Source organism: Chiroxiphia lanceolata, chromosome 6, assembly GCF_009829145.1.
Source record: "Chiroxiphia lanceolata isolate bChiLan1 chromosome 6, bChiLan1.pri, whole genome shotgun sequence".
Taxonomy (NCBI): domain Eukaryota; kingdom Metazoa; phylum Chordata; class Aves; order Passeriformes; family Pipridae; genus Chiroxiphia; species Chiroxiphia lanceolata.
The window spans coordinates 37,978,007-38,003,911 of NC_045642.1; the positions used below are offsets into that span (position 1 = coordinate 37,978,007).

Consider the following 25,905-nt stretch of genomic DNA (forward strand, 5'->3'; position numbering starts at 1 on the left):
CTACCTTGAAGTGCTGAGATAAAAGGCTTCCACTAAATTTTGTCTTGGTTATGCAATGAAGTGTTATCACATTAGGATCGTTGTCAAAGTAAGGTGTCTGACATGTTTCTGAAAAGGCAACATTCATGAAAAAAGGACATTTTTTATTGTTAGAAAAGAAATGTCACTTTTCTTACATTTTAGGGCTTTAATTGTTCTCTTACTTTGTCTTAGCCTTGAGCAGTCTCTCTACAAGAGTGGATCATATATTAATATTTTTTATATATATGTAAACTGACTTTTTAAAAATAATTTTATCACATCTGGTTTTACTGCGTGGTGCTGCATGTCTCCAGAGGCATAGAGAATTTTTATTTTCAAGTAAATTTATATTAGTTACAGTCTCCAGCTGTTTTAGATATAGAATCATTTCCTGTTGGTACCATTTCCAGGACAATTCCCTTTTTTTTTCTCAAAAGAATGAGAAATTTAATTTAACAAAGACATCCTATAATCGCCTTTGTATCTAGCAAGGTATCTAGCAATCTAAATATTTTATTTTATTTAAAACATCTGTCTACGTAATATCATATGACTATACAAGCCTATATCAGCCTCCCAAAAGACAGCTGCTGCCACTTTTATTTAATTTATAAGAGACCAACAAAATTGCTGCTTAAGATAAAGCCCGTCTGCCACTGACTCATATATAAAAAAATTTTTCAAGATGAAAATTGCTTGCATTTACAGTTCTTGTTAAACTAATCTAGGTCTTTTTCAAATTTAGAAGCATCATTTTTCCTTTTCTCTCTATTCCCTCACCCCCACACCAGTCACTATGGAAACTATGGAACTTTGCATAAACTTTTTTTATAAGCTCTTTTTTTTTGAGATTGAAGGTAAATTTCTTTTAAAGATGAAATGCAAACTAGAGTCACATCTTAATTGCCTGCTTGTGAGATCTATTTATCTCCTGCTAGCTTCATTTTCACAAACATTTGGTGTGGATTATACTGGTCAGAATTTTCATGCAGTTTTTCAGAAAATATATGGAGGAAGTGATAATGTCAATATAGATCTTTATTTGTTTTGTGTTGCTAAGCTTTGTTTGCAGTGATTGTACACTGCTTCTTTAGGTGAGGCAACTCATACTGAAAAGAAAATATTTAATGGATAGTATCAATTTAGGCACAGCAGCTGTCCTAGAAAAATAGACATAGGCATTTTACAGTATGTCTAAATAAGACAAGTTTACCTTTTCCAAGGAAGTAATCAAAATATTCCTTTTTGGAGAACTAAGAGTATGAAAGGAAAATGTTTATGGTTCCCTACTGGCACACAGTTATGATTGACAGGAAAAACCAACACGTATGCCACATGAGACATCTTGTTCAGGAACTTTCAGGAGGGTAGTAAATTGGTGTTGGCACAAACACAAAAAAAATAAAATGACTTGATTCAGCAGTTTTCCATTCTAAATCCCTAGGCTTGAAAGAAAGAAGTAAATATTCATCAAATGATCAAAATTTATATTGATTTTTATTCTGCATTAGCAGCTCAAAGTCAAGATTCTTGACAGGGTGGATGTCGGTTTGAATGATTCTCTTTGAAATAAGGATACAGGCACTGGGCTGAGTGCTACTGTGCATTCCTGAACCATAGGAAAAAACTATTAGAACCCTAGGAAGCTAAATTTTTTAAAGAATACTATAAAGGCATGCTTGTTCTGTACTGTTTTGATAACTAAATTGTTGTTATTAGTATGTAAAGTAATTCTTGTTGTTCCTGTGTTACTCTATCCTTTCCATTATCATCTAAGGACAACTTTTCTGTAGTGCTTCAAAGTGGAATGGTAGTTCATGTGCTGTAGTAACTGAGTTAATATCAGTACTTCCCAAAAGAAGTGTATTTTAGAGTGCTAGTCTGGCAGAGAAAAGGAAGCAAAGATTGTATCTGCACATTATACATCTTTAATTTTGCTGTTTCTACCAGGGAGTAAATAAAGATCTGGGGGAGGGGGTGAGGGAAGGAGGATGGAAATCCAGGGAAAGAGAATGTGAGTGTGAATGCAACACTGAAACACAAATGTGATGACTATGATTACTGAGCTGTGAGATTTAATGAGAAAGCCTGAATTAGAGTGAAGTAGAAAATCATAACCATCACCTCTAGTCTATAGGAGTATAATTGGATCTCAGCCTCCAGCAAAAGTAAATAAATAAGTTAGTGACATTTTTAACAAAATTAAATATATTGAGAATAAAAGAGAAAGTTATCTCCATTACTGTACTGTTGTAGTATACTTCTTTTCAAGTTTCTCAGCTTGCATTAAAATGAGATTCATTGTCATAAAGTGGAAGAAAATAGTGTGTGTTTGTGGGGGGATTAAATAAAAAGCAAAGTAAGGCAGAAATACTGTAACTATCATAGTTTTAGCAAATTTCCCAAATGTCCTAGGTACTTACAATTCAGCAAACATCTTTAACAGCATAGCTTTAAAATTAAATTTTACAAACATTATGGGTAATGCTTTAATAGTATGCAAATTGCAATGAAGTCAGCAGTGGCAAAGCTGACCTGTTAGCAATACAAATATTTTATGTTTAAAACAGTTATCTTTTTACAGTTCCCTCTACCTCAGTAAGTGTCAGGTTCTTCAAGAGGCTCCTCATCTGAGGATCATAAATAAACTCAAAGGAGCAGCAGCCTGTGTCTGCTTTTTATACATGACAAGATGGTTGTACAAATCAACATATTAAGCTATATGTTTTGCTGTTGCTACAATAATTCCTAATGTTTTTACTAATAATATTTTTTAAAATTTCCTCAAAATTCTGTTTTTAGTTTTGTACTTCTAATTTTCCTCAAAACCCAAAGAAACACACACACACACATATATATATATATATATATATCTCACACACATGTATATATCTCTCACATATATATGGATAGGAAAAATATCTACAGAGAAAAATATTTAGCCTGCATTTCCCTGCTGTTATTAAATAAATTAGTGACATTTAGTTTTTATGCTACTTCATAGTCTGAATATTCTGACTTAATCTTACAGTGGAGACAGTCTTGTGTTCATATTGCACAAGTTTATGTTATTAATAGCTCAATATCTAAAAAGCTGTTAAAAACTCCCCTGTAATTTCTCGCCGTAGGAGGAGAAAGAAGGAATAAGAAAACATTTGCATCTCTAGGGGTAATATAACATCAAACAGACTATCTAGGCATGGAAAGAATCACCTTCAGTTTCAGAACAAGTCAAATAAGCATTCAATGAGTGTCTTTGAGGTACAGTCAGTGTAGGAGTTTTGACTTGAAAATGTTTGACACTATCAAACCTCTCAAAATATTTGACTCAAAATATTGAATCAGAAGCAGATTTTAGATCAAAACTTCTGCAGTTTTGTGAGTTGATATGTCTAGGAAATTTTGGAACTAGTTGTTTGGAAACTTACATGTGTATTTGTAATGATTAGGTTAATAGATATGAAACATTTCTCAAGCATATAGAAGTTTAAAATGGAGCTACTTGGAAAAAATCAAGCTGTTTATGTACTACTAAAAATAATTACTATGTAAAGTGCTCACAAATGATGTAGTATTACAGAAAAAATATTTCCTATTTTTTCTGTAATATGGCATTCTCTTACTAGTAATTTCTACATTTTGTGTAGGTTCCTTTCAACATAAATAACAGAATTATGCAAAAAAACTCTGTTCATGAAAAGATAGCAAAACAAACCAGAAATACTATTACAGTATGGTAAAATTAATTAAAACTCAATGCATATTACTAAAGTAACTTCAGAATGAAAGTTTAAAGAAGTAAACAATTATTTTCTATTTGTTTCCAAGTAAGATTTTTCAATATATTAAATTCAGACAACTCAGAAACCACTTTCTGTAAATAAGTCATCAGGTTTTACTTCACTGTAAGGCAGTACAGCTCCCAGTGGGGAGAAAAGGGATTTCTCCAAAATATACACAAAGTAGATCTCTGAGCAAAATTTCCAAGGAAAAGGCTATAACATTTTTATTAGCTCATTCATGCCTTTCTGGGATGTGTTGGATAGTTTTCCGTAGGAAGCATTGGTTTTGCGAGACCTACCTTCCCCTCACTATTTTTACATAGACATGTATGTATCTGTCAATCTGCTGCAGGGCTGGGGGAGGAGGAATGTGCACCAGCAGCCTGCAATTTCTCTTGCACAAGTGTACTGTCCTGAATGTTGAGCATGGCTACTTCTAACCTTAAGGGCATGGCCACTTTGAATGCTCAGCCTACAGACTGAGCTAGGTGATTTACCTGTCCACATAGTCTGGTACACAAGCCTTTTAGAGAAGTGTGATTTTTAGAAGTATGAGTGCATTGGATGATAGGCAGACTCTTTAACAATCTCTATTTAACACTTCATTGCTTTAGAAGTGCAAACACAGGAAATGTTTGGAACAATCAGAACAGTGTAAATAGTGGAGGTTTTAAGTAAGATGAAGTTTATAATTTTAGCACACTGAAGAAAGACTTTCTGTGCATGACTAGTCTATCCTCTTCTTGACTTGAGAATCTTGAGGCTGGCACAGAAAGTTTTTCAGCCTTCTATATGTACAACATGTTTGTCTTCTGGCCTCCTAAAATAAATTGTTTTCTCTGACTAACAGGAAAGAAACCATGGTTATGTTGATGAACTTCTAATTTAATAGGATAGATTCTGGGCTTTTAAGAATGGGACTGTTTTGGCTTACTGTTATTGTGGTATGTGAAGAGGTGTCACTGAAGGAGCAGGAAGGCATGTGGCAGTTTTGAAGACATGCACTGTTATGTTGATGGGTTAGGCTGGATCTGCATCCTTGTTAATTTGTATCTTCTATATAGTTTTGGCGAGCACTGTTCTGTCACCGCAACCCTTTCCATTTTCAGAGCAAACCTGCTCCCCACCTGGCCTCCCAATTATTAAAAACTCTTCTTTTGCATCCTGCCTGTCACTCTTTTCTGCAGGCTGGAGATACAGACCTACAAGACTAGAAAAGTAGCAAAAGATCCTGGCAATTGTTCAATTTCCATTCTTACAAAAACTTTTTTTTACCTGGAAATTTTTGGAGGCTGTTGTCAGAAATTATTCAGTCTTGGAAGTCCCTGAAGAGGTTAATCCTTTCATACTTTTCTTCAGCGCTTTTCAGTATTTGTAATACAGGGAACTTCTCTGTGTACATAGCTGAGATCTGTTTGATGCACAGGGCATGCCATGCTCTTGTGTTGTGTTTAATGTTACACTGAACATAATGAAAGGCCAGGTGAACAGTCAGGAATTAAGACACCAGAGGTCCAGATTTTAAATTAACAGCATGATCATGGCATCTCCATGGATTTGGTCAGACAATGCTGCTGAGGCCATGCTACTGATTGCATTTGTGCTCCACAGTCCTGAAGTCACAGGTCATGTATTTCTGAAAGCCAAAGGAAACCCTGCAAAAAAGTATTGCTGTTATTTACAGGCTTTTTTTTCACCCTTTTTTCCTCTCTTATTATTTCTGTTGGCTCTGAGAACTGCCTGAAGTTCTGCTTGCTCTAACACAACCCCGCCTGTCTAAAATTTCATTTTATGGCTTCTGTGGATGGACCTACAATTCACTGTGCTGTTACTGCTGTTACTTAAACTCTACAATGAATTAAAGTACCTTGATATGCAACAATGTTGTTGCCTTGTAATTTTGCTCATTCTGTGTGGAAATTTGATGTTATTGTGATTTTGTTTTAGTATACTGAAAAACAAAGTGATAAAGTTATTCCTGATATAAAAGCATTTCTGAGATTTATAATGATAAAAACACTTTGCTAAGATTTTTACTGGTAACAAGCATGTCCTGATTAACAAAATTAATTTTTGTTAAAAAAAACACAGTGTGTCCTTTGTAATAGGACTCTCAAATATTCAGATCTCAGTAAACATATTTCATGATATAGGACTATTTTTTAATCTGATTCAGTCCTGGAGGGAGTGTGCAAGATCAAGGATGGAAGAGGCAAGGAAGCCAAAAGCAGGAAGGGTAACAGACTAAGAAAGTAGTCAACAGCAGCAAGGTCCCTGTTTTAATTATGTATGTTGGGGAGGGGGAAATGCCTACACTTAGGGTGGAAGCAGTCACTTGAAGTCCAAGAAGCCTAACGCTGCCAAGCTATGACCTTAAAGGCATTTCTAACCTAAATGATCCTATGATTCTGTTGTACAATACCATTTGAAATGCTGCAGTGACTTCTTAGAAGCACTGCTTCTACCTTAAGCGTTTTCATCAACAGAAGACCTGTTGGCTCAGTGTAGGAATGGAGTGATGGATGAACAAGTTTGTCTGTATAAAGCCTTTGGTCAAACTCTTGCCTACTGAAGAACTCTTTCTGTAATCTACATCTCCATGGAAGATACTTTGAGGCATATACTTCTCACCATAATTTTATTCAGCAGCTATACTCGGAGAGGGTCTTTTTCATATTCTGTAATAAAGCCTTCTCCAGAACTTTGCAATGTGGAGAAGTAGCCAGAATATTATGACAGAAAGCGACAAAAAAGGTTTAAGTATTTAACCACATAAATGCTACTCTGATCAACTTAATTCTGACAAGGAATTGCTCTCAGTTTTATTTCTCAAGAAACTGACCAACTGCAAAGATATACTGTGACAAGCTCGGAAGGGCATCCTTTTAGAATGAGACAGCTAAGTATGCACTTCTATAAAATATACATATAGCTAGTATTCTAAATCTACATGCTGCATAGGAGCATCTGACCACCTCATTGTTTGGCAGAAACTGGAATTTGTGCTTTAATTTAATAAACATAAGACATAAACAGCTGAGGTTCAAATAATGGCAGAGGAACTGAACTATGTATTTCTCACTAATTCTCACAGCGTAGTGTGGCAGCAGTATAGCTTTTTTACAGAACTTTAGAGAAAGGATAATGCAAGATAGGATACTTTTATAATTCGAATTCAACTGAATGTATTATAATTTCTATATTTGAAATACAGGATAGTTTGCTTACAGAAACAGAGTTCATAACAAAAGACTTCTGCTCGCTGGGAAACAGTGTCTGAAAATACTTCTCTTTCAAAACCAATTCAGTGATATTTATTTTAGTACATTCCAGTATAAAAAAAAATTGCAGCAGAGCAACACTAGTTCTGAGTTCCTATCTCCAATTTACATTGGTGTAAATTTTAAGTCTTTCATTTCACACTCTGTATATAATATAACCTTTCAATCTCCTTCCTCCCACAGTAACAGCCATTATCCCTTGTCTTGTCTTTCTCCACTTCAGAATAAGGTCATTCCAACATGTAGGTCTAACAAGAAATGCAATGTATTTTCATTGATTTGTATTGTCACTGATTACCCCTTTGTGTTATGTAGTGATCTGTATAGTAAAGGACATTCTATGTTGTCATGCAAAGCCAGTCTTTAAGGAACAGATTCTGCACCCCAGGCTCCCTCAGTTTATTTACAAGGTCTTGTTTTTTAGAAAATGGGCTTTCTAACAATAGCCTTGAAATTATTTACCATTTTTAATCAATTACTAGAACTGAATATTTGGCACTAGTCTAGATTTCTTTCACTGTTTTCCTGCAGAGACTACTGATTTTTCATAGTCTTGTTCAGAGATTGGACCCTGCAAGTTCAGGAAAATTAGAGCATTTTGTCATTTGATTATTGGGAATATATCAGTTTAATTTACAATAGAATATTTTACACTCACTCCATCCTGGTAGGTAGAGAATCTGTACAAGTGTGTAAGAGGACCATCACCACCATCTTTATTGCCTTTTTATTGCAAAAATGGTCACTTAGAAGAGGACCATGAAGCGGAAAACAATTGCTGAGTATAATTTCTTGGCTTTTTTTCCCCCCATGTTCAATTTTTCACATATTCTGATGTGCTACATCCTCTGAAAAAAAAAAAAAAAAAAGAAGGAACTGAATTCCACTTCTGGGATGGGGCAGTAAGAGTAAATTAACGATTGCCTCTCACCCAATTCCCATTACCTATATTTGGGATGACGCCTATCCCAGTAGACTTTCTCAGGATTTGCTAGATATCCATGTCCATAGAGGTGTGTTTGTGATAGAGATTAAGTTCTTAAAAGTTAAGTAATAAGAAAGCGTATGTGGAGCAATCTGAAAATGCACATTTAATGTAGGATAAAACAAGTAACTTTTCTATATTTGATTAGCAATTGATAAAGTTTCTACTTTATTCTCCCAGAATACTGCAAAACTAGTCCTTCATTACCAGTAAAGATTTTAAATTGAAAATAAACTGCAGTAGATTTATTATGTATCTGTGCAGTGTACTATTTTCTATATTGTACCTTGTACCTGTTAGGTCAGCTTCTGCAGAATGTACTTTTTTGAGACTTAAACTGATCAATACCTACTCAAGGTCTTCAAAGCCTCTTTGGATTTGCAGTTGATATCAGTATAACAGGGACCAAAAAATGCTTAAGTACAACAGTGAGATGGATGAATACATACAGAAAAGAAATCAGAGAGATCCATCTGAAACTGTATGCTGTCTGAGTCTGAGTTGCTGTAATTGTTCACAAACACTGAAGACAGAAATTGGGTTTAAAAACAAAAATAGTTGATTTATGGAGGGATCATATTTCTGTTGTACAAGAACTGGGTTGTATTCAGGGTTCGTAGAGTATGATGTTGATGGAGTTTATAATCCTTAGTACAGGAGGGTCTTATATTTGCGAGGAAGAAATATTGGATTATTATTCATTCCTCTCCCTATATTTACTTACTATTTCCATCCTGTGTTTCCTTTCCCCCAGTATTCTATTTCATCTTTCTTTTTCTTCTCCTGTTTTCTGTATGCATTATTGATTTGCCTATTTACAAATATTTTTGCAAGTGAGCAGAGAATGAGAGATCTGTAAAAAGCTGATGCCTCTATTTTTCCAATTTCTTATTTTAAAATATAGAGGAAATTATAGGGAGGCAAATAAGAAAATGCCAGAAAAAAAAAATCTCAATTATTGGGATAGTTGTGCTATTTGAGAAATAACATGTGTTCTTATAGTTCAGAGCTGAATTTTAATTCATATGTGTGATATTCCAGAGTTTAGGCTACATGTGAATTCCCTCTCTTTGGAGTACTGGGTTGGGAGGTTGTGTACATAATTTCAACAACAGCCAAAAAACCACCAAACCCCCAACCTAAACCCCACCCAAAACCTGTAGAAAAAGCAAGAATTACTTATCTTGATTTACAAACCCACTCTGAAAATTGGAAAAATATTTTACTTCAAGTTTTCCACAAGATTTCCCCTCTAGGCTTAAAACAGTCACAGATTTTAGTTTCTAGATCTAGTTGTTTTAGAAATTTACTGGGCTCTAACAACAGCGCTTTAGACTGAATGTATCATGTCGACTATAACTAAAATAAAAACAATGAGTGAATAACTCATTGGGAAGAATACATCGAAAGAACAAATTAATAGCCTTATGTGGACAATACAAAATACTGAGCTGGAACACTATTCTTACTGATGAAGAATCCTTCCAAAAACAAAAAGAAATTTGTTCAGGACCCCCTGTATACTGTAGAAGTGGACTGTTTATCAACTCAGAGGAAAATAGACTTGGTGGTGTAAGGGAAACAGGAAGGTGATGATGTTTGTTTATTTGCTGCCTTTGGTCATTTCTGAGTTATATAAACAGCAGTTTTAATTACAGCTTCTGAGAAAGCAGAAAAGTCTTATAGCTTTCTCAGACCTTACCACTGTACTCTAACTGGACAGATCCAGCTAGTTAGTCTTCTATTCAGGTAATGTTTCTTCATCGGTAACCTTTTGTGGTTTAATTTTCCACTATTTTAAAGTATGTATGAAAGCCTTGAATTACATTTATTTACACACTTAAAGACCTGCATGGATTAATTGGAATTTTTATCTTTTACCTCCTTGGAAAATTACTAATAATTTCTGTATTTTCTGGTTTTTTGTTTTGTTTATTTGGGTTTTTAATTTCTCGAAAACATTTTGGGGTTTACTGAAAAACATAACTAATCTCACTGTAAGAAGCACCTGAAAGAGAAAACTATAAATGTTTGAATGAGAAATTTTAAAAGGAAATTGTATTTCTAAATGGCCTCCATTATTACTGAGCAAAAATTGCACCAAGGCAAGGCATAAGCAAATATAGGAAACTGCCAGTTTATAAAGACATTACAGCTTTCCTTCAGACTTTCCCTACTGACATTCTTCAGTGCCTTTTTCCCTTCACTTGGTTGCACTTCTCCTACATTTTGCAGATTACCCTTCTTCTCTCTAGCCATTTCACTACTTTCTCTTCATGGCTGCTGTTGATTGGCAACTGTCAAGCTGTCAGCAGACAAACAAACTTTTCAATTCCTGGCTTCCCACAGCTGAAAATACAGGAGTCCTTACACAAAATTTCCTCCATTCTCGTTGCATTTTCTTGCCATAGCACCAAATAGTTAAGCAGGCATTCCACTCCTAATGGAAATAAAAGTATGTAGTTACACTGCAGTAGCCGTTTTTGAAGCGTTATCAGAATTTGTAATGCTTTTTTCTTTCAATGTAGTATATTAAAAGAAAACAATAGCATACTGGTCACAATGCTTTTGAACTTACTCTACCCTCTGTTTTTTGTACTATTCCTAGGGGCAAGTGTGGCAAACAGCAGATTTTATCCTTGTATCATCTGGTTCTCTGAGCCTCAGAAGCATACTGATTACCACAGCTGCAATAAATAAAGTATCTATTCAATCAGTTATAATGTCAAATATTATTCAACATTCTTCTGGCCAGGCACAGAGTCTGATGGAAAACAGTACATCTCACTTATTGGCTTTTTCCTTGCAATTAGAATTGCTGAGTAATCAGTGTGCACCAGAAAGCAGAATGTGAATAATGCCAATTTGCTTGGGTTTATTTACGCTTACTTTTTGAAAGAAAAATACCTGTAGCAATATGGCTTTCATTAATTAGGAAGCACAAGCAAATTGTCAACAATATCAGTCTTGAAGCCTGTAAGAAATGTAATTTTATATATCTACCTGTTCTATTAGTGCTTAGTTCCTAATATCTTTTTTATTCTTGTCCAGATATTTTTAAGCAGGATTTGATTGGCTATGCAGCTCATGGAATATATAACAGTTTCTCTGATAGAAACCTAAATAGTTAATTTCTGGCATTTGGGACTACAGTGTACTTTTTCTCTGACTTAATGGTTCAGCCTTTTTCACTGTCATGCAAGGAGAAAAATGATTATGTGAATCATTTGGTTAAAATTGTTGCTGTCCAAAAGTATTTGTTTTAAATGTATTCTTTCCGAATTTTTTTTTTAAATGTTGTGTTTTGTTTTTTCCTCTCTTTGTTTTCTTTTTCTAGGCTGAGGTTCAGCTATGCTATCTGGAAGCACAAAGAGATGCTGTTGAACAGATGTCCTTAAAACTGTACAGTGAGCAGTACAACAGTAGTAGCAAGCGAAAGGAAGAGTTTGCTGATATGTCAAAAGTTCACACAGTGGGAAGTAATGGGTAGGGAACTATTCTTTTTGTTGTTTTATTCTCACTGATCTGTGTTTTTTTTTACATGATATACTTTTTCTTACTTCTAGTTAACCAGGATTTTTCTTCCTAGGCCAAGAGGCAGGGAAAAACTCTCTCTCTATATATTTGCTTTTATCGTATATGAATGCAAAAATAATGGGTTCTGGATAATTTATCCAAATTATGGTTTGTTCATAGGACTACCTAACATTATTTAATAGTAATCTGTTATCTGGATTTAAAAAAATGTAATGTATCCTTTATTCTTTAGGCTTTTCTCCTCCAGTGGCTTTATACAATTTGATTTCTTAGCATCTTCCAAGAAAGAATCTTTATAGTGTATTCATACCTCTGCAAGACCTCTATAATAATTTTCCTTCTAGTGACTAGGAAATATGAATATGAAACCATTCACTTATAGTTCAAACATCCTAGTTTTATACTTCAAGAAAGCATTAATTTTAACTGCTTTCCCTTGACTTGGTCATTTCAGTCTGTTTTTTTTTAATTAACATAAACACACATATAATATATATTTAAGTGTACATATAAAAGCACTCTTTCTTAATATTTTGAACAAAGAATGTTGGACGAATAAATCATTGGAATATACTAAAATGACTTCTTGCTGCCCTCCCTTTTTCACAATCAAGAAAACTTGTAGTTCTGGATTAAGACTTTTTCTTTAAGGTCTTTTGAAAACAGTATCTTCCAACTGCTAGCACCCCAAAATGAACATAAAACACGTATCTGTAAGATCATAATAGTGTAGGCCAAAAGCAGTTCAAAGGAGCCAACTAGTGCTCCTTGTTTGGGTAAACCCTCATCCTGATAAAAGTTTCCTAGTAAATACAGTAGAACTTTTGCCTGCAGTTTCCTATGCAAGGAAAGTCATTGACCAAGGTGTTCATGAGTTCCTTATCTCCAGAACTTCATTTTCTGATTGTTAACTCAATGTTCAGGTCTTGGAAACACAGTTTTATTAAATTACCAACTGTAAAGATAAATGAGCCTTGTAAACATCCTCTCTTATTATACAGAAAGATGACTGTTTTAGAAAAATTGATGTGGGCTAATTATGTAGGATTACTGAGATCTTGATTACATATGCAGAAATCTGTCAGATTCTCAAACATGCTGGTGCAGCTAGTGCCAACCATAAAAATAATTTGTTCAGAATTGGTGTGTATATGTATATAAATGTGCTCTGAGGGCTACATGTTCAAAACTAGCATCTAATTTTGCAGCCACCATTGAATGTGAACAAGACTTAAGGCTGGAATATTGCAGAGGATGTCAGCCAGTAACACATCAACAGACTTTTGATTTTCCTGAGAGTAGGGGATATAGAGCTTTACGCTTCCTGAAGAAATCCAGTTTGTAACTCCACATACCATATGTGATAAGTAAATAGGTCCTTAAATGCACTTGTTTGCACTTGTAATTACATGCTTAGGACTGGGAATGGTCATCTGCTAGTGCTCCCTACCTTTTCTGTGCTGTGGCCACCTTTCTGGGCCCTTCTGGCCATCCCAGCCCTTAGAGACTCAACAGTGACTTCAGGGGCCAGAGGGCTGGAGTCAGACCACTACAGTATCACATATTCAGCCATTGTAGAAACTAGGAGAGATTGAATTCAGATGAAACACTTGCAGTTGAACAAGTCTGAGGTGCTGCATCGAGCACAATGGAAGTACCTTTCTGCTATTTGAAAATAGAGTTGATATAAAATTTCCCTACTGCATAAAAAATGTGGACAGAAACTCCATGGTAGAATGATGTAGCTAGAGACCGTGATCTCTACAGAGAAGGGGCCATTTGCATAAGTGGGAAAATTAGCTGTTGTTGAAGATTGACCTTGGAGAAAGAAGAGTGTCCACAGGGAGAACGAGAGTTATTGTAGATAAAGAATTTTTTATATGACATGGGTATGTGTGTGTATGAGATTTGGGAGAGGTGACTTTGTGTATTAAATAGCTAACCTCAGATAGGTGGGGTAGTATTTGCAGAATAGGGTGATGCTAGTGGGTGCATAAAACCCAGGAGATTTCCTGCAAAACAGTGATCTTGTTAAAGCGGCGATACAGAGAGTTTATGTGTATCTGCATGAAAATGGCTAAAGTGACAATGGAAGAGAAGAAAATGAATATCCACTGCAAGAGAACACCAGCAAGCCAGGCAACAAGAGGCAGCCAAGAGTAGTTGAGAGCAGGTGCCAAATGTTACAGTAAATCTGGCTGGAAATATTGCATCCCCTCAAAACTGGGGAGGAGTTCGTACAGGTACTATTGGGAGATATGGATACAATTATTTACAGCACCATTGTACAACATGAAGGCCAGATCCTGAGTCTGTCATCAGCTAGTACTGGGCCTTCATGGATGAGACTTTGAGAGAAATGCATTATAGGGGGTTTCAAGTATGCTCAGAATGTAAGGCAATTTTAAACCTGTTAAGGTCAAACCCCCAATTTCTTCTATATCTTCCTAATAAAAACATGTGAAAAGAGTTCCAGAAAATTATGACCCAGAAACTTGAAGGAACTTTTTGTCTGGCTGAATTTTTTTGGTAGGCATAGCAGTGTGTTTACAGTACTTCTAAATGCCATGTGAGTTATGCCATCAAAGAAATACTACAAACTGCAAGTGCATGTTAAACATAGAGAAAGAGGCTGATGGAAATAGCTTCACATTCCTTTTTATTTATTAATGCCACAGACGAACTGGTTTTCTCATGAGAAAGGTGCTCATGAATTTTCATTCAAAATAATAAATTGATGTCCACATTTTAAGAAATATGTTTAGGGTTCAAGGGATTAGACATACAACTCTGCATATCTGATTCCCTGTTTACCAAGACAAAATATACTTCTTAGTGTCATTTTAGTTATTACATAGCTAATGGTTTTATCTTATCAACCAAAAAACCTATATTAAGGAAGCTGTATTTACCTACCATTTAACTAATATTATGGCTTTTTTGTTGGCAGTCTTTGGGTACTTTTAATGGAGGATTTATTGTTTCTATAAACAGATGACCTAATTTATTTCTTTTTTAGCAATTGGTGGATTTGGATAATCAACCAAAATTAGATCTTTGCTATGGTTCTTGCAGCTGCAACACACATCAGTATTTCAGAAGTTATGCTTTCCCTGGTTCTGCCTGTGGCAAAATAAAAAAAAAAAATCTACTAAGCTCAGAAAAAGTAGATTCTGAATAAAAATCTATCACAAAAATACTGACAGGTACATTTGAATCTTAACCTCTCACTGATCATACAATTTCTGGATTTTTTGAATATCTTTTTAACAGCTTAGTAGCTTGCATCCTCTTCCAAATAGTAATTTAATGGCAATCACTAAATTCATCCTTTTAGATGCAAGGCATTAATTTTAGCAACAAAACTGCTTTTTAAATATATATATTGGAGATACTTTAAAACCATTAAAAATATTGCATTCATATTAATAAATATCTTGATGATGCTTTGTAGGCTGACTACACTGTCTTCAGACTCAGGCAAATAGCTGCCATAGGCAGTTTGCTTAAAAATGCTCCCAGATTACTTTATTTTACATCATTTAAAAAAGAAAAAAAGGAGAGAATAAGCAATTATGGGGAAAAAAAATTCCCCACTGTATCTTGTATCCTTTCCTGGTTTTTTTCCAGTGAATCCTGTTTGTCTCACCCTTTGTTTTGGGTTGAGTTCCTGTTTAGAACATAAGTTTGAAATCAAAATGTTCAGCTGTTTTCTAGTGCTTGTCTGGGTTTTATAAAGGTCAAAGAAAAGTGCTTTTCTGTTTCTTTAAAGAATTGGTTCATTCTGTTACACTAAGAGATGGACTAATTTGGACTGTAACTAAGATGTGGTTCTTTAGACACAAAGCAGGTGGTTAGATCCAGCACATCTTCTGCCTATTATAGTAAAATCCAAGTCCATTTCCTCATGCAATTTCCAAAGGCATCTCATCCCATTCTGGGCAAGAGATCATGAATGATGGATGTAGGCTTTGTTTCACATCATCTTCATGTCTTAATTTAGGTATTTCATTGGTACAAACCATCCAAGTCCAACTGAATCTGTACTGATTTATATGATATGAAATCTAGCATCTTACATCATAAAACTTATGTTTTAATAACTGCCTGTCAGTTTTATGACTTTGAATAATTTGGATAAGATGGAAAGGAAGAAAAGGAGCAGTAGGTACTGAAGACACAGAATGGTTATACTGCTTTCTGGGGAAGGGATAAAGATTCAGTATCACTGCCAAATATGCCATTCAAGATGGACTTTAGTTTTATGTTAGTTTCAAAATGATATCTGAGTCAAATACCTCCGGAAACAGGAGAAAAGCCCTGAACTCCAAATGAAACTATTATATTTCAACAATGGTAACTTGCCCTTTGATGCTTGCTCTTCTTTCTTTATGGTAACATTGCGTACCTTCTCAGGGCAGCAGGCAGCTTTAAGTTGGTGCATCTCATAAATTATTGAGTAAAAGTACACTAAGTACAGTGGATTAAACTACAGAGTTACTTCACAAGCAGGAATCAGCACTTGTGCATTATACAATACTTTCTTTGTTGTCAATTCATTGAAAATAATACCAAAGAAGTCAAATGCTTTCTTCTCTCTTGCCTGCTTTCTTGCAGAAAGACAGTTCTACTTGTCACAGCTTTATCTACAGACTTTCAAAATTACCATGCATATTGTACTCTAGTTAATAACTGAAACTGTGATAGTACTAATAATATTAAAAACATGTTTATTGTTTCTCTGTTGAAACACTGCTAATTTTTTTAATGGGGTTGCTAAAAAGTTGTTAATAATTGGAGAAATTAGCTTTAGTGGACATGCACTATTCTTCAATTAATATAGGAGTTTTTTGATTCTACTGGCAAGGCTTTTGCTATTTCCCATTTTGTAAGTTTGAAGATCCCCTTTCAAGAGATATCTTTTTGACGGATGTGCAGTTTTTCACCATATACCGTCTGTCTTGTATCACAGTGTTTTAGAAGAATCTATGCTTTACTTATTCACTAGGCTTTCAATAGAGAATCACATTAATCCTTTTAAGCTCCTTATTCTAATGATTTATTTTGTTGAAAACCGTAGTGATCCTCCTTTGAATTTTAATGATTGCTGGCTATTCAAGGATTCATTGTTTTGACTTCCTGTCCTTACCTTTGTTTCTTACATGTCTGTAGGGAACACCTGTCTAATACTGTATCTGGCCTTAGTTCTCACTGGCTTACCATATTCACTCAAGCCTATCTTAAGGCGTTAAGTTGAAATGCTAGCTACTCATCCATGAAAATAAATGTAGGATATTTACAGACATAGGCAGATAGACAGCAGAGGGATGGCTGAATGAATTTAGTAATTTTTTTATGTAACTAATATTTTTATATGAATTATATCAAGATGATTGTTGCAAAATTAGCTCAATATAAAATCTGCAATATAAAACCATTAAATAGCATCTATGGGGGATTTGTATTTCAAAATTTTAGAAGCAAATGCAGCATGCCAACAGTTGTCAGGATTTGGCATCAGCCACTGAATTTAGGTCATAGCACTGGCTTAAATTGGATTTCAGTTTTCATTTTCATCCACTCTGTATAAATACAGAATGTCTCTTTAGAAATATAACTTGGAACATCATGAGTTTTCAAGAATATATTATTCTAATACAAGATTTTAACAACTACACAGTATTTATGCATAATACATTTTGTTCCTTATCTACAGCCTTTTGGACTTTGATTCAGAATACCAGGAGCTCTGGGATTGGCTGATTGACATGGAATCCATTGTGATGGACAGCCATGACCTGATGATGTCAGAGGAGCAGCAGCAGCATCTTTACAAGGTTAGCGCTACCATAACTGCCTTTACCTAGCTATAGAAGATCTGATTAGCTTGACAAGTCTTTCTCTCACAGGATATCGCTGCGTTCATTGTATGTATCATGGTGTCTATTAGAATTCCCTTCCCTGTCTCCAACCTCATTTCCATCCCCTGTGCGCTGACAGGCTGCACCGACATCATAATTGCAAGAAAGTTCCCTTTATCACATTCTATTTGGTGTAATTCTATAGAAGGACAAAGATTTGTCTTCAAGATGAATAGAAATAAATGAAACTGCATTAATAAATAGAGTGAAACAAAATGAAGGAAAAAAATGAAATGGGAACATTTAACAAAATGTGTTTTGATTGGAGCTTTCAGCTGGATTTTTATCCACCTTTCAGACCTCATCTGGAAAGAAAGACATTTTCCTTGATTTTGGTTTGCTGCTGCCAGGATACATGACTCTTCTTATTTAATTTTTATTAGTTATACATAAAGTAGACATTGTCATGTTAACTCTTCACACTTGGTTGTGATTTGAAGAACATGATTTTGAACTTGCAGGGTGAACTTATAGGGTCTAATTCTAACATACAGGTAACACAACACACACATGGTTTCTCTTATTTGCTATAGCAACCTTAACCCAGAAGCTTTATCACTTCTTTTAGACAGACAGTACTTTTAAGAACTTCCTCAAAATGTGTGATTTGATCTGAAAATTGATTCAGGCTTCACTGTGTGTCTGAGAAGCTGTAGTCTGCGGGTCTGAGGGGTGGTGGGGGAAAGAAAGGAGGGGCTTTCGACAGAAATATCAGGCTGCAGTAAATCTTCCTCATTTAGGCAATTTTTATTGGAGTAATTCTGACAGTTGTCATCCTTGAATTGCTTTGAGCATATGGCATATTTCAAAGAGCAGATTGTGAATCATAAAAAATAAAATTAATAACTAACCACAGAATCAGCAACACTATAATGACAAGAAACAACTACCCTCTAGCTTTTTTTTATTTCTTATCAAATAAATGGTACATTCAAGGTCAAATAGAAGTTGTTTTCTTTCTTCTATGATTGCATGATTTGATAATTTCTTAAATATAATACATTTTTTCTTGCTTTGCCATCTTAATTTCTTGATGGTCTTCTTGAATTTTATTCTTTCTTATTTTGACACTTTTATTTAAAATACCCAGTGAGAAAGGGTTGTCACCTGAGTTAAAATATGTTTATAAATGTAAATATAGTTCAGATCCCAACTATTTTAGCCTGCAAGTGAGTTTAATTCACTAGCCTCCATTTCTTGCTTTGCAATTATTTCTTATTTTTGCTATTGTCTTTTTCCTAACTTTCTAAGTGCTTCATCCTACCTAATCACGCATTAACAGTCCTGGCCTTGGCTGGGCTCAGAAATAAAAAATGTCAGAAATGAATAAAAAGTTCCTTGTGAACCTAAAATAAAGGTTTTTTGTAGTGCCAGTCTATATAAGGCCAGCTTGTACCATGCCTAATTTAACAACTACTTTTAGTCCCATACTAAAAAAAAAAAAATCAGTAAACAAAAATATTAAGGCAAAAATTCATCCATCGATACCAAAAGGAACAAGGCTTAAGCAGCCAGCCCAAGTATTTTAGGTGCTACTTCTCTTTCTCATATCCAAATGTAACCATTAAGAAGAATTATAGATGGTAAGGCAACGATAATAATGCATGATGAGAAGAGTAATGGAGAGAAATAATTTAATAATGTATGCAGTACAGTATGGTGGCAAAATGGGGAGTATTGTATATGCAAAATAGGAAGTAATAGTTTCTTAATATTATGAAAATCTGTATTATGATATGTATGGCACTTGTAAAAGCAGAAACTTTGTGTGAGCTAGAGTAGCTGAGTCTGCAGGCTGAGCAGCACAGACGAACCAGCACTGATTCCAAAGCGCAGGAAGCTTATTTGTCCTGCAGTTTCCATCATAAGGTCACCTGGCTCTATACCAGATTTGAGCCCCTATCTCAAAACTACCTATCTAGTACTTCATCACTGCAAAACCACTTGAAGAAGGGCAGGAACAGACTCCTTGCCCTCCTGTGGTGAATATTCGCTGCATATACCCTTCTAGTAAAAACAGCAAGCAAATTGTTAAGGATTGAGTAGAAGACTTAAGTAGAAATGTCGAGTTCGTCTGAGATCACTAAGGAGTATTTTCAGGTAACATAAAAATCTTAAGTGCATTGCATTAAGCATGATCAGTCTTTCCAAAAAACAACACCCCCTTGCCCACCCCCCCCCAAAATGAACCACCTCCTGAAGAAGTGTTGAAAGCCCCATAATTTCAGACATTTAGAAGTAGACAACAGACAACATTAGCAAATGTAATTCTGCTCTAGCAAAGGAAAGATCAGATAAATCACTAGGTCTTTATCATCTTTAATTTCAGAGATTCATATAACAATGAATCATGCCCTCAAAACCAGTATTAATCGTTTTATAAAACTAGCCTAGTAAACCTCCCTTCTAATCAGTGGTGACACCCATTTTATTTCGAGGCTTTTTTACAGAGTCGTGGATGGTCTATTGCTCACAGCTCAGAGGCATGAGCACTGCCTGCACTTCCCAGAGAGCGCAGCCGTTCTGCTCTGTAGGGAGAGAAGACAGTACAGAGAAATCCAGGCAGCTATTATTGTCAGAATTCCTCAATGAGGAGTGGGGTGTTATGAAAATACAGATCTTGCCTTAGTTTTTCTTTATCAATTACAACTTCAAATGTGAACCTGCTAATTGCACTCTGTTCATTTTGGTGGATTCTCCTAAACCCACGGATCTCTCTTCTCACTTCCTGAGCTGAAAAGTAATTGCTGCTCAGAGCCAGCTCAGCAAGCTGTCTCTGCCAGGGAACCTGCTGTGGTATCACTATTACCAACAGTAATCATTGCCCCTAAGGAGCCTATGAATGGGAAGGAACAATGATAAAACAGGTAATTCAGAAGGGAAAAGCATACATTAAAGCAGCATAACACCATATATAAATGCTAAAATTGTATATGGGAAAATGAAATGTATTTTCACGGTTAGAGTATTTTCACAGTACTCTATTTTCAGAGTCCATATGCATTTAAGTCAACTCTCAGCTTAATTTTATTCTATAATATTTCAGGAACTTCATAGTTTTTTTACTAGGATCCTTATTATCTCTCTTTAACTAGGTTTTCTTTTGCCCTAAATACAATAGGAACAGCACAGCCACATTTTTTTGTAATGCTGAATACATATGTATTAATTTCTCTAGATTTCCTAGATTTCAGTGCAAATATTTTTAAAAAAGACAGCATAGTCCTAAATGATTTCTGCTTTACAGTCCTAAACTAGCTGATGATTTTGAAAATCGGCTAGTGTTTGAAAAAATGGCAGCCACAGAATGAATTGATGAGAGTTTATTTGTTCTCTAATGCTTTAACTATTAATTAAGAAGAAACTAAAAGGAACATTTCCATGTTTTTCGACTCTTGCTTCTTTGTACTTCTGTAATAGCTCAGTTTAATGCCAAATGTATCATGTTTATTTCATTTTAATCTACTGCATGTGAGCCTGATCTCATAAGCTCTAAGTACACAGAACTTGCATTGACTTCAACTGTATTCATATGCTGTTACTGGAGGATCAAACCCAAAGAATTTAAACTCTGCTAATTAGCCCTTTAGTGGGAACTTGAGTAATTCTGTAACTTGAATGTTCAAAAATGAAGCAAATCAGTATTTACTGGAACTGTGGAGATTAGAAATGAGTATACTAGGCAGAAAAGTTAATGATAATTATTTCAATTTTCCTCAGAGGATTAATTGCAAAACTTAATTGTGTTGGATTAAAACCCCATTTAAATAAATAAAATATGATTGTTAAAATTGTTAGTATGCTCAGAATAGAATTAAGTAAACATTTGAAAATATCAAATAAAAGAAATATTTTTTTTCTGTCAGATTACAAGCAATGTATGGTGGTTTTAACACAAACTGTATAAGCTGAAAGTTTTGTACTAGTAAGTCTTCAGTAACAGTAGTCATGATAGATGGAAAAAGGTCCTTATGTAGAAGTGCAAAAATTTTGAAAACATTTAGTTGGCACAGCTTTTGAACAGGTTAGCTGCTGAACTCTTTCATCAAAGGGAAGCAGTCCAATGTATTAAATACCACAAAAATGCACATCAAAAACTAAGGATACATTTCAAAAAAAGTTGAGGGGAAAATATCTCCCAGCAGTTTTTGCTTCCCGGCTGGAAGCGCTATCCCTGCTCAGAAGGTGCAGTTAATTTCCTCCTCTGGGTGTGCTGCTGCTCCATTGTGCCTTTCTCCCTGGCTCAGTGTGCTGGGGCCCGGAGTGGATCAAACAAACCGTGGTGAAAGTTTCCCTCATTTGCATCACTTCTAGACAGCCCTGTCGTACTCTTTGCTGACAGGAAATCACTGTCTTTGTCACCTTTTTTCAGTGATCTCCTTTTGGCAGAGATTGGCCATGTGACCAGGATTAATCACAACAACAGTTCTGGCTCAGAACTCAATGACATGTTTTCCTCAGCACTTCAATAATGGTGTAGAGGAGTCAGTAGGAAATGACTACATTAATTTCAGAGTGAAAAGATAATTAACACTTAAGGACTAGTGCTATAACCTATGGAGCTATTATTCAAATTAAAACTAATTCATTGCAAACTTGTGAAAAAAAAAAAACCACACAAAAAACTGCTCTTTAATGCAACTGTTAAAATAATCTTGCAAGAGACTCTGAGTTTAAAAAGAAGCATAAACTATTTTTAACGCAGTAATATAAATACATAAAAACTTCAACATTTGAAACTGGAGGCTAAAGTATGTGAAGTGCTTACTTAGATGATATGAATAGGATACTGGCAAACAAAAGCAGCAGTGTGCTCCTAGAATGCTGTGCTTCAAGGAGTTTCCTTGGCAACAGAAATGCAGTTCCAAAAGTAGACAGAACTTTCCTCAGAAAACATACTATTAATAACAACCTTCCGGAACAACTTGGAACAATTTGACTACTTGGCAATAAAATGCCAAGTGTTCTGCAAATTAATCTAACACATAACAGTTATATGTTTCTCTTGCCCATAATTCTCCTGAACTGGGGGCCTGAGTTCTCTGCCATTAGAGGATACAAATGTGCAAAGCGGTTCCAAATGCTGTGCAAACAGAGAGAGGGCTCAAATAGCAGCAGCCTATAAGGATCAATTAATGTTCTTCATATCATTTTAACTTCTAAAACAGATTAGTTTAATTGGATTACTTTGTTCCATTTAAAATGAGTTCTGGGTACCTACTGAAGCTATATTGTAGTTGTCTTTATTTCAAGTAGATTTCCCATATAAAGAAAACTTATTAAAAGATTAACAGCCTGTAGAGTGATATATTTGGACATTATGTTCAGGGAACTGGTTATAAACTAGAAAACATGAAGATTTTTGCTCCTACTCTGCATATTCTGCATGGTCCAGGATTCCTTCTGGCTGCCTGGTAATCTAATCTGTCAGTGCTTGCACAGAGCTACTGAAACAGTCAGTGGGAGAAGATGATGGCCGTCACTTTGCAGGAAGCTCTCAGCACGCTACAGGATTGAGCCCCTTGTAGAGAGTAACTACAAATCTGCTATATATGCAGTATTTTTAGATACGCCATCATTTCTACATGAGCCAAAAGAATCAACTAATTTCAGTCTTGCCTTGCCAATAGAAATCTTTAGAATTCCACTAAAGGCCATAAGTTTACCAGACAGGAAAGGTAGACTGTGCCACTACCTCGACTTTTCCTGAATTCTGAGATCTAAAGGTTAAAAGTAATCAATATCTCATTGTGCAGCCTGATAATAAGTAATAACCATGATGTTAAAATCTAAATGACTGCAGATAGCACTTAGGTGTGTTGACCCATTTGGAAGGGCTTTTTAATTGCAATCAGAATAGTCATTATAGTTTGCTAATCAACTTTTAGGCTGCCTTGCAAAAATCAACGCCTTTATGAAGTATTACTTTAATGGTATTAGCAAATTATGTCCCAAAGTGAAAGCTTTGCAATACTATTAAAAAAAAAAAAGGAGAGAAAGATTGTTCTGCTAAATAATATCCATAGAGATACTCATTAGCAATAGTATGTCTATTACTTATGTAATAGTATGCATTTACTTATGTCTATGTACATGGATTGATAAATGCCTCAGTGGAAATTAGTCTTCAGTTTTGACATTGTAGTATGTTTTTAATGGTCTTGTATAGTAAAATGACTTTGCACAAAACTGACTTCAGTTGCTATTCTTCACGAAGTTCAGTAATTTTCATGTGCTAGGCTGAATTTTTTTTTCCCCGACAGATTAAGAACCTCTATGACTTTCCCCACTAGGTAGGAAAATCAACTGTTTTATATGAGGGGTCTCAAAAATGCCTGATATCTCAAGCTGCAGTAAAAGTCTGACTGCTATTACAACATGAACTAAATGAGTTCAGGACCTGACACAGCAGTTTCCTGGTCCCTTATTACAAGGGATGATGAAATTGGTTAAATTTTTCTACACAAGTATTTTCACTTCAGTTGCACTGGAGAACAAAGGTAAAGCTCCTTTGTGACACATCCTATAACAACCAGCTCATTCTTCAGTGGTTCATATATTTAACTATATAAAGATTAAATTCCTTGCTAATTCTGTCAGATTTTATATTTTAAAAAGCAGAAAAGAAAATTATTGTTGGCAAAAATTCTTATATAAAGTAGAGAAATGTTAAGTTTTAATGTCTTATATAATTACAGCAGGAAAACACTGATTGCCATATCTACATAATTAAAAAGTAAATCCAGTGAATGGATACAAAAAGAATGTGAAAAATGTTTTTACATTTTCTTGGTTGATTCCATAATGTATTTCAACTGTAAACATGCATTTTTAAAGGCAGTGTTGTAATTTCTATGGAGCAGACTCCCTGTATTTCCGCAAGAAGTGGCTTCATGCATTTCCCAAGAGTGAGTTTCTCCCATTTCTTCCCAGCATGACGCTGAAGATGAATTTCACATTGTAGCAATGCAGTATTTACTGAGCTTGTAGCAAAAGCCAGCACAGCTTTTGGGAGATTAAAGCAGTGTGTCTAGAATGAAAGAGGCATTCAACTTCAAACAAAAGTAAATGTGTACCACATAGCTGTCATCACCATTCCTTACTACAGCTGCAAAACGTGGACAATTTACAGTCATCACATCAAGCATCTTAGTCAACTCCACATGCTCTGTGTTTGTGCCCTTGCTGGTAAAAAATGGTAGGATAAGGTCCTATGCAGTGAGTCCTTAGAGCTGCCTTCCACTGGTCTTTCCAGATAATGTACTGAAATAAGAAAAGATTAGGAATGTTAATAACGTGATGACAATATAATTTTTGAAGTTGTGTGTGGACATGGTCCTGTTTTTTTAGCAGCTTGGTGTATCCCTCTGTTTTAAAGGAATGAAGATAAAAAAATCACTAGTAAAAATTATAGGTGGCAATAGTATATTGCCCTGTTCCTCAAATTAGTTGTCAATTTTTGATGTACTTCCCCATTTTTCCCCTCATATTCCAGCAGAAGATATTTTTTTAAAAACTCACAGGAATTGCATGCTTTATCCATGATGTTTTGCTTCATAAATATAATGCAGACACTGCTATTTTCTTTCCAAATTTCTCATCAGTATACCTCATAAATAATCAATACTGTAGTATTTATTTTATAAAAAATAAAACCCCCACAAATGACCATGGAAAACCTTTTTAGCAGGTTTTCTATATGAAACCCAAATTCACTAAATCTCTATAAACTTGCACTGGCAATACACTCAAAGAATACATGTCTAAATTATAAAAAATAAGTTTCAGTGAAGTGTACCAGTTTATAATCTCCTGAATTTTTATTTGTATATGTATTGTATTTTTATTTTTATAAATATATATTATAGACTATATTTATATATTGAAAATATGTAAAATATCTATATAAATTATTTATTTGTATATATTTGTAACCTTTTTACATACTTAAGGTTGGGTGATGTTTTTACTTTGTGTATACACTTTTAATACATTGTACTAAAAATAGCTACAACATTTTGTGCTAACTTCTCCTTCTAACAAGGGAAAATAAGCAATCATTCTAATTTCATTCATAGTTGTTGCAGTTGTGGCTGCATCAGGTCCGGTGGGGTCTTAGGGCAGGCTCCAGCCAACTCGTGTGGCCAGCATGAAATACCTGTGGTTCTTCCTAACTTCTTGTGTGTGCTGTTGTTTTAGCATTGCAGAAAACATGGTTGCTATAGAATTCCGGTGAATTCGTGAAACTGTAAATGTTAAAGTTGGCTCTATGGAGAGATGCTTTTGGGAGAAACAGAGGTTGTACCCTTCAAATCCTGTTGTTGCAGAATGACAGGTGCTGTTACAGGTGTGCAGGACATGTGCCAACTGTGTCACAG

At 35.0% G+C, this 25,905-nt stretch overlaps 1 protein-coding gene across 14 annotated transcripts in view; it reads left to right on the forward strand.

Moving 5' to 3' along the window:
- The window catches only part of AKAP6 (A-kinase anchoring protein 6), a 276,515-nt gene that overhangs the window by 177,064 nt on the left and 73,546 nt on the right, over window positions 1-25,905 (forward strand). For all 14 annotated transcript variants that reach the window (XM_032692214.1, XM_032692213.1, XM_032692216.1 and 11 more), the window contains 2 exons: window positions 11,407-11,555; window positions 17,323-17,443. In XM_032692214.1, the coding sequence (XP_032548105.1) occupies window positions 11,407-11,555; window positions 17,323-17,443 (270 nt within the window). The remainder of the gene's footprint in view (window positions 1-11,406; window positions 11,556-17,322; window positions 17,444-25,905) is intronic.